The sequence below is a fragment of the Ranitomeya imitator genome, chromosome 6 (genome assembly GCF_032444005.1).
Source record: "Ranitomeya imitator isolate aRanImi1 chromosome 6, aRanImi1.pri, whole genome shotgun sequence".
NCBI lineage: Eukaryota > Metazoa > Chordata > Amphibia > Anura > Dendrobatidae > Ranitomeya > Ranitomeya imitator.
Window position 1 is genome coordinate 128,478,281 of NC_091287.1, and position 15,416 is coordinate 128,493,696.

Sequence of the window (15,416 nt, forward strand, 5' to 3'; positions counted from 1 at the left end):
AATGTTGTATTCTAAAAAATGAACAATAACTTTTCCAATTTTCAGTTAACATGCTATTTTCCTGCAAAACTCCGTTATACCACCGACTCTCTTGCACAACACTGAATCATTTTGCCCAAATTAAAGATGGCTGCTCTGAGAAGGCAGACACTTCCTGCTGTAACCCGCGTCAGACAGTCAGTCAGCTGACAGGCGCCTGACAGGTACTAGGGCGAGGGGGGGAGAAAGTGTGCGGAGTGCGCATGCGCGCTGCTGCTACAGGGCTGTGGACTGGAGCACCGGGGAGGGGAGTAAACATGGCGGCGTCCAGTGCCAGGCTTTGAGTCAGGCAGAGAAAACGGAGGAGTAATAGGCGCCAGGGAGAAGGAAAGAGCTGCCATTCCTACACAGAGATAACCGCGCAGTCAGGGAAGAAGGAGGAGGGACCGTGCGCCCCCGAGTGTCGGGAAGGGGCGGGACTGGAGCCGGGTAACGTGCCGCTCTCTACTGTATGTGCAGGTATATGCAAACCGTGTGTGGACGGGGTCACGTGATAAGCTGCGGGTGGGTGATGCATTACTGTATGCTGATACTGGGCTACTGCCCCCTATATGGCAAGAACCCAGTGCTGTCAGCGCCCCCTGCCCCGATATAGTGAGTGCCCCCAGTACTATCAGCGCCCCCTGCCCCGATATAGCGAGTGCCCCCAGTACTGTCAGCGCCCCCTGCCCCGGTATGGTGAGTGCCCCCAGTACTGTCAGCGCCCCCTGCCCCGATATAGTGAGTGCCCCCAGTACTGTCAGCGTCCCCTGTCCCGGTATAGTGAGTGCCCCCAGTACTGTCAGCGCCCCCTGCCCCGATATAGTGAGTGCCCTCAGTACTGTCAGCGCCCCCTGCCCCGATATAGTGAGTGCCCCCAGTACTATCAGCGCCCCCTGCCCCGATATAGCGAGTGCCCCCAGTACTGTCAGCGCCCCCTGCCCCGGTATGGTGAGTGCCCTCAGTACTGTCAGCGCCCCCTGCCCCGATATAGTGAGTGCCCCCAGTACTGTCAGCGCCCCCTGCCCCGATATAGCGAGTGCCCCCAGTACTGTCAGCGCCCCCTGCCCCGGTATGGTGAGTGCCCTCAGTACTGTCAGCGCCCCCTGCCCCGATATAGTGAGTGCCCCCAGTACTGTCAGCGCCCCCTGCCCCGATATAGCGAGTGCCCCCAGTACTGTCAGCGCCCCCTGCCCCGGTATGGTGAGTGCCCCCAGTACTGTCAGCGCCCCCTGCCCCGATATAGTGAGTGCCCCCAGTACTGTCAGCGCCCCCTGCCCCGATATAGTGAGTGCCCCCAGTACTGTCAGCGTCCCCTGCCCCGATATAGTGAGTGCCCCCAGTACTGTCAGCGCCCCCTGCCCCGATATAGCGAGTGCCCCCAGTACTGTCAGTGCCCCCAGTACTGTCAGCGCCCCCTGCCCCGATATAGTGAGTGCCCCCAGTACTGTCAGCGCCCCCTGCCCCGATATAGTGAGTGCCCCCAGTACTGTCAGCGCCCCCTGCCCCGGTATAGTGAGTGCCCCCAGTACTGTCAGCGCCCCCTGCCCCGATATAGTGAGTGCCCCCAGTACTGTCAGCGCCCCCTGCCCCGGTATGGTGAGTGCCCCCAGTACTGTCAGCGCCCCCTGCCCCGGTATGGTGAGTGCCCCCAGTACTGTCAGCGCCCCCTGCCCCGGTATGGTGAGTGCCCCCAGTACTGTCAGCGCCCCCTGCCCCGGTATGGTGAGTGCCCCCAGTACTGTCAGCGCCCCCTGCCCCGATATAGTGAGTGCCCCCAGTACTGTCAGTGCCCCCTGCCCCGGTATGGTGAGTGCCCCCAGTACTGTCAGCGCCCCCTGCCCTGATATAGTGAGTGCCCCCAGTACTGTCAGCGCCCCCTGCCCCGATATAGTGAGTGCCCACAGTACTGTCAGCGCCCCCTGCCCTGATATAGTGAGTGCCCCCAGTACTGTCAGCGCCCCCTGCCCTGATATAGTGCCCCCTGCCCTGATATAGTGAGTGCCCCCAGTACTGTCAGCGCCCCCTGCCCGATATAGTGAGTGCCCCCTGCCCTGATATAGTGAGTGCCCCCAGAACTGTCAGCGCCCCCTGCACCGATATAGTGAGTGCCCCCAGTACTGTCAGCGCCCCCTGCCCGATATAGTGAGTGCCCCCAGTACTGTCAGCGCCCCCTGCACCGATATAGTGAGTGCCCCCTGCCCTGATATAGTGAGTGCCCCCAGAACTGTCAGCGCCTCCTGCCCTGATATAGTGAGTGCCCCCAGTACTGTCAGCGCCCCCTGCACCGATATAGTGAGTGCCCCCAGTACTGTCAGCGCCCCCTGCCCCGATATAGTGAGTGCCCCCTGCCCTGATATAGTGAGTGCCCCCAGAACTGTCAGCGCCTCCTGCCCTGATATAGTGAGTGCCCCCAGTACTGTCAGCGCCTCCTGCCCTGATATAGTGAGTGCCCCCAGTACTGTCAGCGCCCCCTGCCCCGATATAGTGAGTGCCCCCAGTACTGTCAGCGCCTCCTTCCCTGATATAGTGAGTGCCCCCAGTACTGTCAGCGCCCCCTGCCCCGATATAGCGAGTGCCCCCAGTATTGTCAGCGCCCCCTGCCCCGATATAGCGAGTGCCCCCAGTATTGTCAGCGCCCCCTGCCCCGATATAGTGAGTGCCCCCAGTACTGTTAGCGCCTCCTGCCCGATATAGTGAGTGCCCCCAGTACGGTCAGCGCCCCCTGCCCCGATATAGCGAGTGCCCCCAGTACTGTCAGCGCCCCCTGCCCCGATATAGTGAGTGCCCCCAGTACTGTCAGCGCCCCCTGCCCCGGTATGGTGAGTGCCTCCAGTACTGTCAGCGCCCCCTGCCCCGGTATGGTGAGTGCCCCCAGTACTGTCTGTGCCCCCTGCCCCGGTATGGTGAGTGCCCCCAGTACTGTCAGCGCCCCCTGTCCTCCCGATATGGCGAGCTCCCCCTGCCCCTGATATTGCGAGTGCCAACTGCCCCCAGAGCGGTCGGCACCCTCTGCCCCGATATGGTAAGTGCCCCCAGTACTGTCTGCGCCCCCTGCCCCGATATGGTAAGTGCCCCCAGTATTGTCTGCGCCCCCTGCCCCGATATGGTGAGTGCCCCACTGCCCCCAGTACTGTCAATGTCCCCTGCCCCGATATGTCGAGTGCCCCCTGCCCCTGATATGTCGAGTGCCCCCAGTACTGTCAGTGCCCCCTGCCCCGATATGTCGAGTGCCCCAGTACCGTCAGCGCCCCCTGCCCCTGATATGTCGAGTGCCCCCAGTACTGTCAGCGCCTCCTGCCCCGATATGGCGAGTGCCCCTAGTACTGTCAGCGCCCTCTGCCCCGATATGGTGAATGCCCCCAGTACTGTCAGCACCCCCTGTCCCCAGTACTGTCCGCGCCCCCTGCCCCCAGTACGGTGAGCATTCCCTGCTCTGTGAACAATAAGACCAAGTAACAGAAATTTGAGTTAAGAAATTAATTGAGAAAACTAATACGTGAAGTGTCCATGTCTTTGGTGAGCCAGAATTGGCATCTAGCACTGCACGGAGTGGTGGTACACGGGCGTGTCAGCGGCACCTTTCATGTATTCACATTATATGTCACTGGTCACCCCCTGGCAGTGTTGTCAGGTGTAGAGTAAATGAGCACGTTGGTACAGATGCCCCTTTGCGGCTTGTTTTCCATGTGGCTTTACAGACTATTGGCAGATACTTGAAGGGGTTCTCCACCTACATACCGTAGTTTTTATCAGCTTTCTACATAGAGAATGACTCTGGGTTATTGCTGCCTTTCTCTTCGCACAGTACCAACGTTACATGACTGGCACAGACTAGTGCATTGGGTTCTGTGAAGCAATCCTGTCCCACACTATTACTGATGAGGGAGGAGCAGTGAGCAGGTTGTCTCAGCACTTGAAAATAATCAGCTCGGTCACTAGGAAATGTTTGGGATTTATCCATCATGAGCGGAGCTCCTCTCGAGGCAATATTATCAATAGGAAAAAAAAAAAAGTACGTTCATCATGTAACTCTGCATTGTGTCCTTCGTCCAATACTCCAGCAATTGTATGAACCGATTGGCAACTTGCTGTGGCTTAAAGGGAACCTGTCACCTGAATTTGGCGGGACCGGTTTTTGGTTACATGGGCGGAGTTTTTGGGTGTTTGATTCACCCTTTCCTTACCCGCTGGCTGCATGCTGGCCGAAATATTGGATTGAAGTTCATTCTCTGTCCTCCGTAGTACACGCCTGCGCAAGGTATTGCCTTGTGCAGGCGTGTACTATGGAGGACAGAGAATGAACTTCAATCCAATATTTCGGCCAGCATGCAGCCAGCGGGTAAGGAAAGGGTGAATCAAACACCTGAAAACTCCACCCATATGACCCAAAACCAGTCCCGCCAAATTCAGGTGACGGGTTACCTTTAAACAGTGTCCAATCACATCCGAATTGTGTGGGGATAAATGTGTTTACGGGGGAATGATAACATTCAGTCAATAATAACTGAATTATTTCATGGAGAATGCGAGTTTTCTATGAAAATTACCGTATTTCAGTAGAGAACATGTTTAAGAATTATGAGGACAGGAGAACGATAAGGACATTTTCTGTTACTTTATCCCTGCAATGCTGAACCAGGAAAATATTTATACATTATTAGTATGAAGACATTTGTGTTAAGTACTGGATGTCTACTTCACCTTTGATAGACAGATGGGCTCTCCACAGTCTGGATCCCACCGCATGAGCCACTGCAGACTGGAAAGGTGCATTTAATAAAACAGACAATTGTCTAATGTTTTATTACAGAGAGTGCCTTATTTAGACAACCCCTTTCTATGGGCTTTAATATCACTTATGGATATAATTGCCCCTGTTTTGGGATTCCCGTATATTTACTTGCGCAGAGAGTCTTTCTGAAAATCCTTTCTTCCGACTTTGCATACCCATTGATATAAATGGAAGCCATGTAATGATACTCTTCCTCTACATTGTCCCCCTGTGTAATTGAGCTAATTGGCTTGACAGTGGGACCATGGGTGATAGTTTCTTCTTTGGGGTCCTATTTTCTGCTGAGTTTTCCTAATCGGCAACCTTTTTTAACTGACTTTCATCCCACTAGCAAAATACAGGCTGCTTCACGTATCGGTCAGTAATGCTTGGTGACATGATCTAAGGAAACACTGTAGTGATTTTGCTAATTACTGAATATCTTACTCCATACGTCCTTATTAGTTCAATTAAGTTGTCATAAACACGGAGACGCATTGTAAACGCCACATTCTTTAAATTTTTGTCAGTCTGATCATAGACGTGTTTGGACATAGACATGTGGAACATCTTCCCTAACCGCAGTCTAATTCCGTTTGGATGGGCCGATTTTGTCCCACTTTTGGAGTTCCAATCGGCGCTCGTTTACTGGCCTATTTACATGGCTCACAAAACGTCATGGGGAAAAACGATCATTCTTTCGGCAGCGCATTCCTCATTTACAAGGCTGCGGAGAAGGATTTTTATTCTGACCTAAATGATTTAATCACTCAATAAATTGATTGTTGGGAGATATGAGTGGTATGTTCTGATATTTTAGAACAAGCTTATTTCATGAGCTCTCATTTATATATTACCCACATGTCTAAAAGGGACACAAGACATTCCCGATGGACATTGGAGCCTACCAACAAGAGTTTAATAGCTCATTTAGGTAGGCTTATCTAAGTCATTACACATCCTCCGACCTATATCTGGTTATTGGCCTGTTTATACAGACCGATGAAATAGTGATGAGGTCAGAATAATCGTTATTCAATTGTAATGCCCCCATATTTGTAGCACATCACCTGTTTACATTGGACTATGTGCTTCCATTAACTGTGGTTTTTATGCATGCATAAAAATCATCACCGCCAATAAACAAGCAATTTCCTTTTTCATCGGGTGATTGCTAGCCTGTAGGTGGCGATAATAATAATGAACTAATGTTCCTTCACAATTGTTCACAAATGATTAGCTTGTCTAAATAGGCCAAAAATGAATGGCCAGCCTTACTCCACACTTCCCTCCTAGTATTAGCAGTCCTGATCATTTACCATCTCGGCCCACGCTTCTAAGCAGGTGTTGCTTCATAGATCGTGTAAATGCCAGCTTTGATGAGATTCTTTGCAGTAATGATGTGTGACTATATTGTCCTATACTGTGCAGTGTTTACAGACATATGCTTTATCATAAATCACATATTGTAGGGCCTTCTTCACCAAACATGTCCAGCACAATTTCCTGCCATCAGCTGACTCCTGCTGATATCAGCATCTACTCCGGCTGATACAGGAAACAATTCCCAGCAACACAATGTGGATTTTACATGCTTGTCACTTCTTTCTGGGATTATGTTGTATTCTGCCACTTCCTCTTCATAAATCAGCGTCTGCTTTCTGGACTACGCTTCTGATTAAGTCCTGATACGGTATACTGCCATCCTTGGGATTTTTCCTCCTTTCCTCAGGACAGGATCACATTTCATTGCTGCAGGGGGGATGATGAGCGCACAGTGCGTTATGTGATTATAATCACTGAGCAGTCTGTTATATTCGGCCATATGATTGCGTTTATGATTGTATCACAATTCTGTGTGTTTTTTATGTAAATGTAACAGATCGTTAGATGTTTTGTAAATATTTATGTTCCAAGAACGGCTGTAGGTTCCCTGGTCTCTTCCTGCCATGTAGTATCATTTCTAATACCACCATAGTGGCTGTTGGGCCCCTTGGGCATGATAACTACCTCCTACTCATCCTGCAGCTATTCCCCAGTGTGACTGACGTAATCAGGAACTAAGAAGTGCCGCAATCATGCTTGCGAATGAAGTTGCTATTTTGACAGTTCCCTGATATGTTTGTGTAAATGTAGATTTTAGTTAAATCATGTATCTGTATATAGTTCAACACATGTTTTGTTAGACTTGGTTCACATCTCCATTCAGAGTTCAGTTTTTCTGTTTCCACAAGGGAGAAAAACACTGAGGTCACTGTACTGTGAAGGCTCTTCACATAATGGAAACAGCGGTGCTGACATACCTGACTTATTATGGGTTCTAGGATTCAGTCACGGTGTCCGTCATTTTACTGACATGGAACCTCTGATACAGAAGTGAACCCAGTGGAACAGGCTGCTGACGCTTCCTTTGTTGTATTTAATGGAGGTTTTTTGCTTTCACTTATCGGAATTGTGCAACCTGAGATCTCAGCTGTTCTGTGTCAAGTTTCAATAAATTCTGCAGCTTTTAATGTTAGAGAGAGGTTGAAATTGTAACTGTTTATGAAGCCTATAATGTCTGTTTGGTTTGAAAGGGTATTTACCCTTTTAATGATTCTAATATCTAATGTAACCGGTGGTCTCTTCTGCCCTCCTTCATGGTCAGTGAGGCTATGTGCACACGTTGCAGATTTTTCGCGCAGAATCTGAAAAATCCGCAGGTAAAACACCCTGCTTTTTACCTGCAGATTTACTGCGGTTTTTGTATGGTTTTCAGATGTGTTTTAACACCTGCAGATTCCAATTACGGAGCAGGTGTAAAATGCTGCTGAATCTGCACAAAAAATTGACATGCTGCGGAAAATAAACCGCAGCGTTTTCGCACTCTATTGTCCGCAGCATGTGCAATGCGGGTTTGGTTTTCCATAGGTTTACATGGTACTGGACAACACATGGGAAAACTACTGCGAATCCGCAGCTTCAAATCCGCACCGTGTGCACATACCCCGAATGGAGCTTGCTGCATAGATCTGGTGGACGGCAGTGCTACTGTACAGTGAAGACCTGTTAAGGGTTGTGGTGGTCTTTGCAGTTGGACCGCTGCAGATCAGATGACTGTATATGTCATCTCTTCTTAGTCTATATACAGATGTACATGGATCACTGTCCATATACGGAGCAGAATGCCTGTACCGGGCGCGCGGTTCCTGACCGGAACAAATAGTCTCATAGGTGAATATCAGGACTAAAAGTGCTGCAACCACAGCTTCTGAATACATCAATGTGACTAATATGCTTCATACTTTGCTGCACCAAACCTTCAGCTACAATTTTCCACAGTACAATTCATTGAAAATGTTTGCTGCATCATGATGGTATAATCCGTTATGTTGTTGTTTGTTACACACTTGTACACATGAGTTTTATACACTTAAGATCTTGCCTTAGATTATGTTTTGGGGATTTGTGTCGGAACTGTTCATCAATTACACCAATTAGAGAGTTTTTTTTTTAATGTAAGTTTTAACCACCACTAGGTGATATACTTTGGGGAATGAGATGTTCTGAAATCCCATTTACAATAATGTCAGAATCTGCCACTCTCAAGGAAAATCGTCCAACAAATGTTCCTCTGAAAAATGCAGCAACTGCGATTTGGAAGAAACCCGCAATAAAAACATGAGTGTTTTAACCCATGTTTTGCCATGGTTTTCACACTGTGAATGAGTTTTCTCTGCAGATGATACCTTGCCACTGACAGTGTTTCATGAGTGAATTAGCACATCTGTTGAGGTACTGCTTACTCATGTCCTGGTGGGAGAGATGGGGAGAAAGGCCAGTAATGGTAGAAATGTTGCACATGTTCTGATGAAAAAATAGCCTGTAAAGATACATTTGTTAATTATTGATACGTCAAAATGGATTTTATACAGATGCAATGGGGGTGTCAAAAATGGAAATGCAAATGGGTATTAATACGTAGGAAACATTTGTCTGCTTTTCCTGGATAAAAAATGGTTGATATTTGTTCTACACTCATTGAGAAATTGCTATAGATTTGGAGTGCCACAAAATAATTGACTAACACTTGTTAGTATTTCTAAGGGTAATTATTGGAATGTCAGAACTTGGTGTTGCTCATTTACACCTCAGTTACACTTTTCATATTCCACTACTAAGTGAGGTGGAATTTAGTAAGCAATAAGGTACAGGTATTAAGATGGAACACAATTTATCGCAATGATGTGTTTTCCATAGATCTGCAGATAATTCGTGTTCACTTATCTCAGAGGATTGATCAGGAAAGTAGCATATAAATGGCGCATTTTATGTTCGACTACAATGGGACCCCCGTGTGCTGCAATACTTTTCCTGGAACCATTGTTTTCATTTATTTTGTGAAACCTTTAGGGTATGTGTCCACGTTCAGGATTGCATCAGGATTTGGTCAGGATTTTATGCAGGTAATATATATCTATATATAACACAGCGCTAGATAGCTTAAAAGCCGGTAATTCAATTGCCGGCTTTTGCTATCTCCTTCCCAAACCCGACAAGATAGGAGACATGGTTTACATATAGTAAACCATCTCATATCCCTTTTTTTTTGCATATTACACACTACTAATGTTAGTAGTGTGTATGTGCAAAATTTGGGCGCTCTAGCTATTAAATTAAAGGGTTAAATCGCTGAACAAATTGGCGTGGGCTCCCGCGCAGTTTTCTCCGCCAGAATGGTAAAGCCAGTGACTGAGGGTAGATATTAATAGCCTGGAGAGGGTCCATGGTTACATGGTTATTGCCCCCCCCCTGGCTAAAAACATCTGCCCCCAGCCACCCCAGAAAAGGCACATCTGGAAGATGCGCCTATTCTGGCACTTGGCCTCTCTCTTCCCATTCCCGTGTAGCGGTGGGATATGGGTAATGAAGGGTTAATGTCACCTTGCTATTGTAAGGTGACATTAAGCCAGGTTAATAATGGAGAGGCGTCAATTATGACACCTATCCATTATTAATCCAATAGTATGAAATGGTTAAAAAAAACACACACACACACATTATTACAAAGTATTTTAATGAGATAAATACACAGTTTTTTGTAATATTTTATTATACTGGTAATCCACCTGAAGACCCTCGTTCTGTAACAAAGGCAAAATAAAAACACAACAATATCCCATACCTTCCGTCGTTCTGTCACGTCCCACGATGCAAGTCCATCTGAAGGGGTTAACTAATTTTTCAAGCAGAAGCTCTGCTAATGCAGCCGTGCTCCTGCCTGTAAAACCCCAGGGAATGAATGGAATGTAGGTCAATGACCTGTAGTTACCTTCATTCGCGGTGATGCGCCCTCTGCTGGATGTCCTCATATGAACTAGAGTGTGGGAAAATATTCTGAAAAGTTCATAAACATATACATATACCCCTATACTATTTGTAGACATTTATCTACTGTTGGTCCGTGTGTAATCCGTATTTTTCTCGCCCCCATAGACTTTCATAGACGTATTTTTCATATACGGTGACAAACGCAGCATGCTGCGTTTTTCTACGGCCGTAGAAGACTGTATAATACGGATCAGTAAAATACGGCAGATAGGAGCTGGGGCATAGAGAAGCATTGTACCGTATGCAATCCGTATTTTCAGCACCTCTCTTACGTCCGTAAAACACGTTAGTGTGAGGCCGGCCTTACAGGAATGTTTGTAAGGCTAACGTACCTACGGTCATTAATAGCAGCATTTTGGACTCGGCATATTTTTGCGGTGTCCAAAAGGCTGTGTTCTAATATTCCGCATGGTAACTAAAACACATGCGTTTTACTGCACCTAATTCCAGTCTATCTGCAGCAGATACTAGCGTCTCCGCTATAGAAAGTAACATGCTGCGACTCGTAAACCCTCACTGTGAGATAGTATACGCAGCGCTAAATGGAAGCACATTGTTCGTAGGATTTCACTGTGTTTGTAATGTAGAATGCAGGGGGCGTTCACAGCCTAAATCTTTTGTCTTTTTTCTGAGCACCTTTTTGCTGATTTTTGTACTTGGGACCGGAGCATGCAGCTGCATATGAATACATGCAGCTGCTCACTCCGGTCCCGAGTGCCTGCGGCAGTGCTGGGTATTGATACTAGAGACTCGCACAAGTTTCTCACATTACACACGCACGTATGACCCCGGACTTAAGCCATGTGCACACGTTCAGGTTTTTTCGCGTTTTTTTTTTCACGCTTTTTCGCTCTAAAACGCTATAAAAACTCATTAAAAACGCATACATTATGCATTCTATCATTTAGAATGCATTCTGCATGTTTTGTGCACATGGATGCGTTTTTTTCCGCGAAAAAAATGCATCGCGGTAAAAAAATGAGCATGTTCATTATTTTTGCGGATTTTCTGCGTTTTTCCCGCAATTCTATGCATTTAAGAAAAAACGCACCAAAAACGCGTCAAAATCGCGGTAAAAACGCATGCGGATTTCTGGCAGAAATGTTCGGATTTCTGCAAGAAATCCTGACGTGTGCACATACCCTTAGTGCCACAATCATGTTATTTTTAGTAAAGCACATTAAATGCATACCTAGTGTTAAAACACAAACTAAGCACCACCATACAGATTCTTCTTGTACATTTGTGTCTTTTTCATCTCTATATGCCCCTTTTGGGATCCAGCTTCACATAGGTGAATGGGCAGTCTTAGGCCGGAGTCACACTTAACGTATGAAAAATCGGTCCGATTCTCTCGGCCGAGAGTCGCACAAGTGTTCTCCGTATGGTCATCCGTGTGCAATGCGATGATACAATGTTCTCACACCTGTGTATCCGTATGACATGTGTATGGCTTTATATTTCTCACTGATTTTCCTCATTGGATTTAATGGTTCAATGGGCTGAAATGAGGAAGATGTGTGCGTATTTCTCGCACGTCACACTGATGGTCCTTGTGGTGTCCGTTTTTTTTTTTTCTCGCACCCATAGGCTTGCATTGGCAAGTCTTGGACGATATACACGTATAATCGCAGCATGCTGTGATTTCACTCGCACGTAGAATACGCCCGAGAAAAAACACGGTGATGTGACCTGCCTCATAGAGAAACACTGGTCCGAGTGCTATGCGATGAGTTCTTGCATAGCACTCGCCCGTATTATACACTAGTGTGACCCCAGCCTTACTCTTACACTGCTTAAGCTACATTTCCCAGCAGCACTCTGCTTCTCCTCAATGACGCAGACCCTTGTCTCCATCTCCAGTGAGCTTCTGACAAGTCCCACTTCTTTGAGTTGATTATTCATATCCGTGCTGAAAGCAACCTGACTGATAAATGTGTCAGCTCTGCCATGTGCCGCTCAGTTGCATCCACTGCACATATTGGGCATACCATCAGCCTAATCTAAGTGTAGAATTCACTTTATTCTTTTGTGCACTATGTGGCCCTCTATACCTTCTGCCATTTGTATAAGTATAGCTATGTGTGAGTTTTCCACATCATTACTCCATTGTCTGGTTTCTAGCAGAGCTCACCTGTCTTGCACTCCATTCTGCTATATCTTCACAACGAAGCTTATAATAATTAGGTATCACTGCTATGATTGACCAGGAGCACTGGGACCACAGCAGAACGGTTCCAACAGTAACTGGAAGCTAACTAGAGCCTGCAGGGGCGTTCTTTGGGGTGGTCATATGTGCAGAATGGGGCAGATTTAAAAATGAGGTTTTTGGCCCAACTGAATAAATATACATGTACATTATTATAAGACAATATTGGGATCTTGGGAATAACGCTTTAAAGGGATGTCCACTATGTTCCCAATTAAAAATAAAAAGTAAGACACTCACTCTTTGAGCACAGTCTGTTCTGAGTCTTGCTTCATCGGCAGTCTTGCGAGATTGCTATGCAACATAAGCGCTGCAGCTGATCAGCAGCCACTCATGAGGCGGAGCACTCATAGTTCACTTTAACAAAACTCGGACGTACGAGGAAAGTGTGAGCTGTGGCCCATTAGTGGCTGCTGATTAGCTGCAGCGGTCATGCTTTGTCTGCTTCTGGCTCTACCTCTCTCCACAGAACTTTATGATCGCCAACTCTAATCTGCTATCTCAGTAATAGGAAAATCTGACTTCTCCGAACACAAATCTTGCCAGTGAATTGAGAATAAATGATTAGTCCAAGAAGAAAAAGCAGTACATTTTTCTTAATGTATTTATTATAGCGCCATTTATTTTATGGCGCGTTACATGTGAAAAGGGTATACATAATAAAAAAAATAGTACAATCATCTTGAGCAAAACGAGCTACCGACTGGTACAAGAGGAGAGATTACCCTGCCCGTGAGAATGCAGTAGGTGAGTGGAGAGCTGGTCGTGCAGCGTTATGGTGGAATGAGTGTTACTGCAGATTGCACGCTTGTCGGAAGAGGTGGGTCTTCAGGTTCCTTTTGAAGGTTTCCACAGTAGGTTAGAGTCTGATATGTTGGGGTAGACTAGAGTGTTCCAAAGTAGGGGAGATGCACTGGAGAAATCTTATATGTGATTGAGGGGAGTAGAGAAAGATCCTGTGACGATCAGAGTCACAGGACGCAGATGTATGGAGGAGATAGGTTGTGGACGGCTTTGTGTGCCATGGTTAGGGTTTTGAACGGGAGTCTGCGGTCAATGGGGAGCCAATGAAGGGACTAACAGAGAGGAGAGGCCGGAGATTAGTGGGGGGGGGGGGGGGGTAGGTGAATTGGTCTCTGCTATCTTAGTTTAGGATAGATTGGAGGAGTGTGAGTGTTCGAGTTGAGGCCACAAGGCAGGATATTGCAGTAGTCGAGGCAGTACGCCGATGTCGGATTCCCTCTCTTTGATCTTTGATGTGGGCTCCAGCGCTGAGCCAACATCTTTTCCTGCACATGTCAGCTGTTTTGAACAACTGACATGTGCCTCTAACAGCTGCGGGTGGAGCCGCGATCCACCCACGTTTTCTGACTAGTTAAATGACGCTGCCAAACTCTGACAGCAGCATTTAGCATGCGCTTCCTGCAAGCACACTGGAAATCCTACCCATTGGCGCCCGTGTCACATGACCATGGGTTATACAAAAAAAAAATACAAAAAAAAAGAGTGCAATCGTGCCAAAGCATGTCTAATATGAAATACATGAAATATGAATAGCAAAATGGCTTTTGAACATTAGGAACAATATTTGAGACACGCTTTGCACAGGATTTGGCCAAATAGTGTGAGCCCATCAACCATCATCAAGGCCTTCGGTAAGTGTTCACATTTGGACAGGGAGGTCAGGGACCCGTCATATTTAGACCACCTTGACGATGGACGATATTAAAAGTGCATTTCTCAACATCCAGATCGCAGCTATGGGGCATATAGGTAACAAATCTTTTACCTGTATGCCCATAGTAATAGCTTAGAACAGTGGTCCCCAACTCCAGGCCTCGAGGGCCGCCAACAGTGCAGGTTTTCAGGATTTCCTTAGTATTGCACAGGGGTTGGAATCATCACCTGTGCAGATGATCACATTACCACCGATGCAATACTAAAGAAATCCTGAAAACCTGCACTGTTGGCGGCCCTCGAGGCCTGGAGTTGGGGACCCCTGGCTTAGAAGCTTCCTAGGGGGTAACAGATTGCCTTTAACCCCTTGAGCCCCGAGGGTGGTTTGCACGTTAATGACCGGGCCAATTTTTCCAATTCTGACCACTGTCCATTTATGAGGTTATAACTCTGGAATGCTTCAACGGATCCCAGTGATTCTGACATTGTTTTCTCGTAACATATTGTACTTCACGATAGTGGTAAAATTTCTTTGATATTACCTGCTTTTATTTGTGAAAAAAAACGGAAATTTGGCAAAAATTTTGAAAATTTCGCAATTTTCCAACTTTGAATTTTTATACAATTAAATCACAGAGGTCACACAAAATACTCAATAAGTAACATTTCCCACATGTCTACTTTACATCAGCACAATTTTGAAACACATTTTTCTTTCTTGTTAGGGAGTTATAAGGGTTAAAAGTTGACCAGCAATTTCTCATTTTTACAACACCATTTTTTTAGGCACACATCTTATTTGAAGTCATTTTGAGGGGTCTATATGATAGAAAATACCCAAGTGTGACACCATTCTAAAAACTGCACCCCTCAAGGTGCTCAAAACCATATTCAAGAAGTTTATTAACCCTTCTGGTGCTTCACAGGAATTTTTGGAATTTTTAAATAAAAATGAACATTTAACTTTTTTTCACAAAAAATTTACTTCAGCTCCAATTTGTTTTATTTTACTAAGGGTAACAGGAGAAAATGGACCCCAGAAGTTGTTGTACGATTTGTCCTGAGTATGCCGATACCCCATATGTGGGGGTAAACCACTGTTTGGGCGCATGACAGAGCTCGGAAGCGAAGGGGCGCCATTTGACTTTTCAATGCAAAATTGACTGGAATCGAGATGGGATACCATGTTGCGTTTGGAGAGCCACTGATGTGCCTAAACATTGAAACCCCCCCACAAGTGACACCATTTTGGAAAGTAGACCCCCTAAGGAACTTATCTAGAGGTGTGGTGAGCACTTTGACCCACCAAGTGCTTTACAGAAGTTTATAATGCAGAACCGTAAAAATAAAAAATCATATTTTTTTCAC

The 15,416-nt window shown here is 46.6% G+C and overlaps 1 protein-coding gene across 4 annotated transcripts in view; it reads left to right on the top strand.

Moving 5' to 3' along the window:
* Positions 1–259: 259 nt before the first annotated feature.
* DNAJC13 (DnaJ heat shock protein family (Hsp40) member C13) overlaps positions 260–15,416 on the top strand; it is a 248,732-nt gene continuing 233,575 nt past the window's right edge. For 3 of the 4 annotated variants that reach the window (XM_069730085.1, XM_069730086.1, XM_069730087.1), the window contains exon 1: positions 260–498. In XM_069730085.1, coding sequence (XP_069586186.1) covers positions 491–498 — 8 coding nt within the window. In that variant the 5' untranslated portion in view covers positions 260–490. The remainder of the gene's footprint in view (positions 499–15,416) is intronic. The other variant, XM_069730088.1, reaches the window with a different exon arrangement.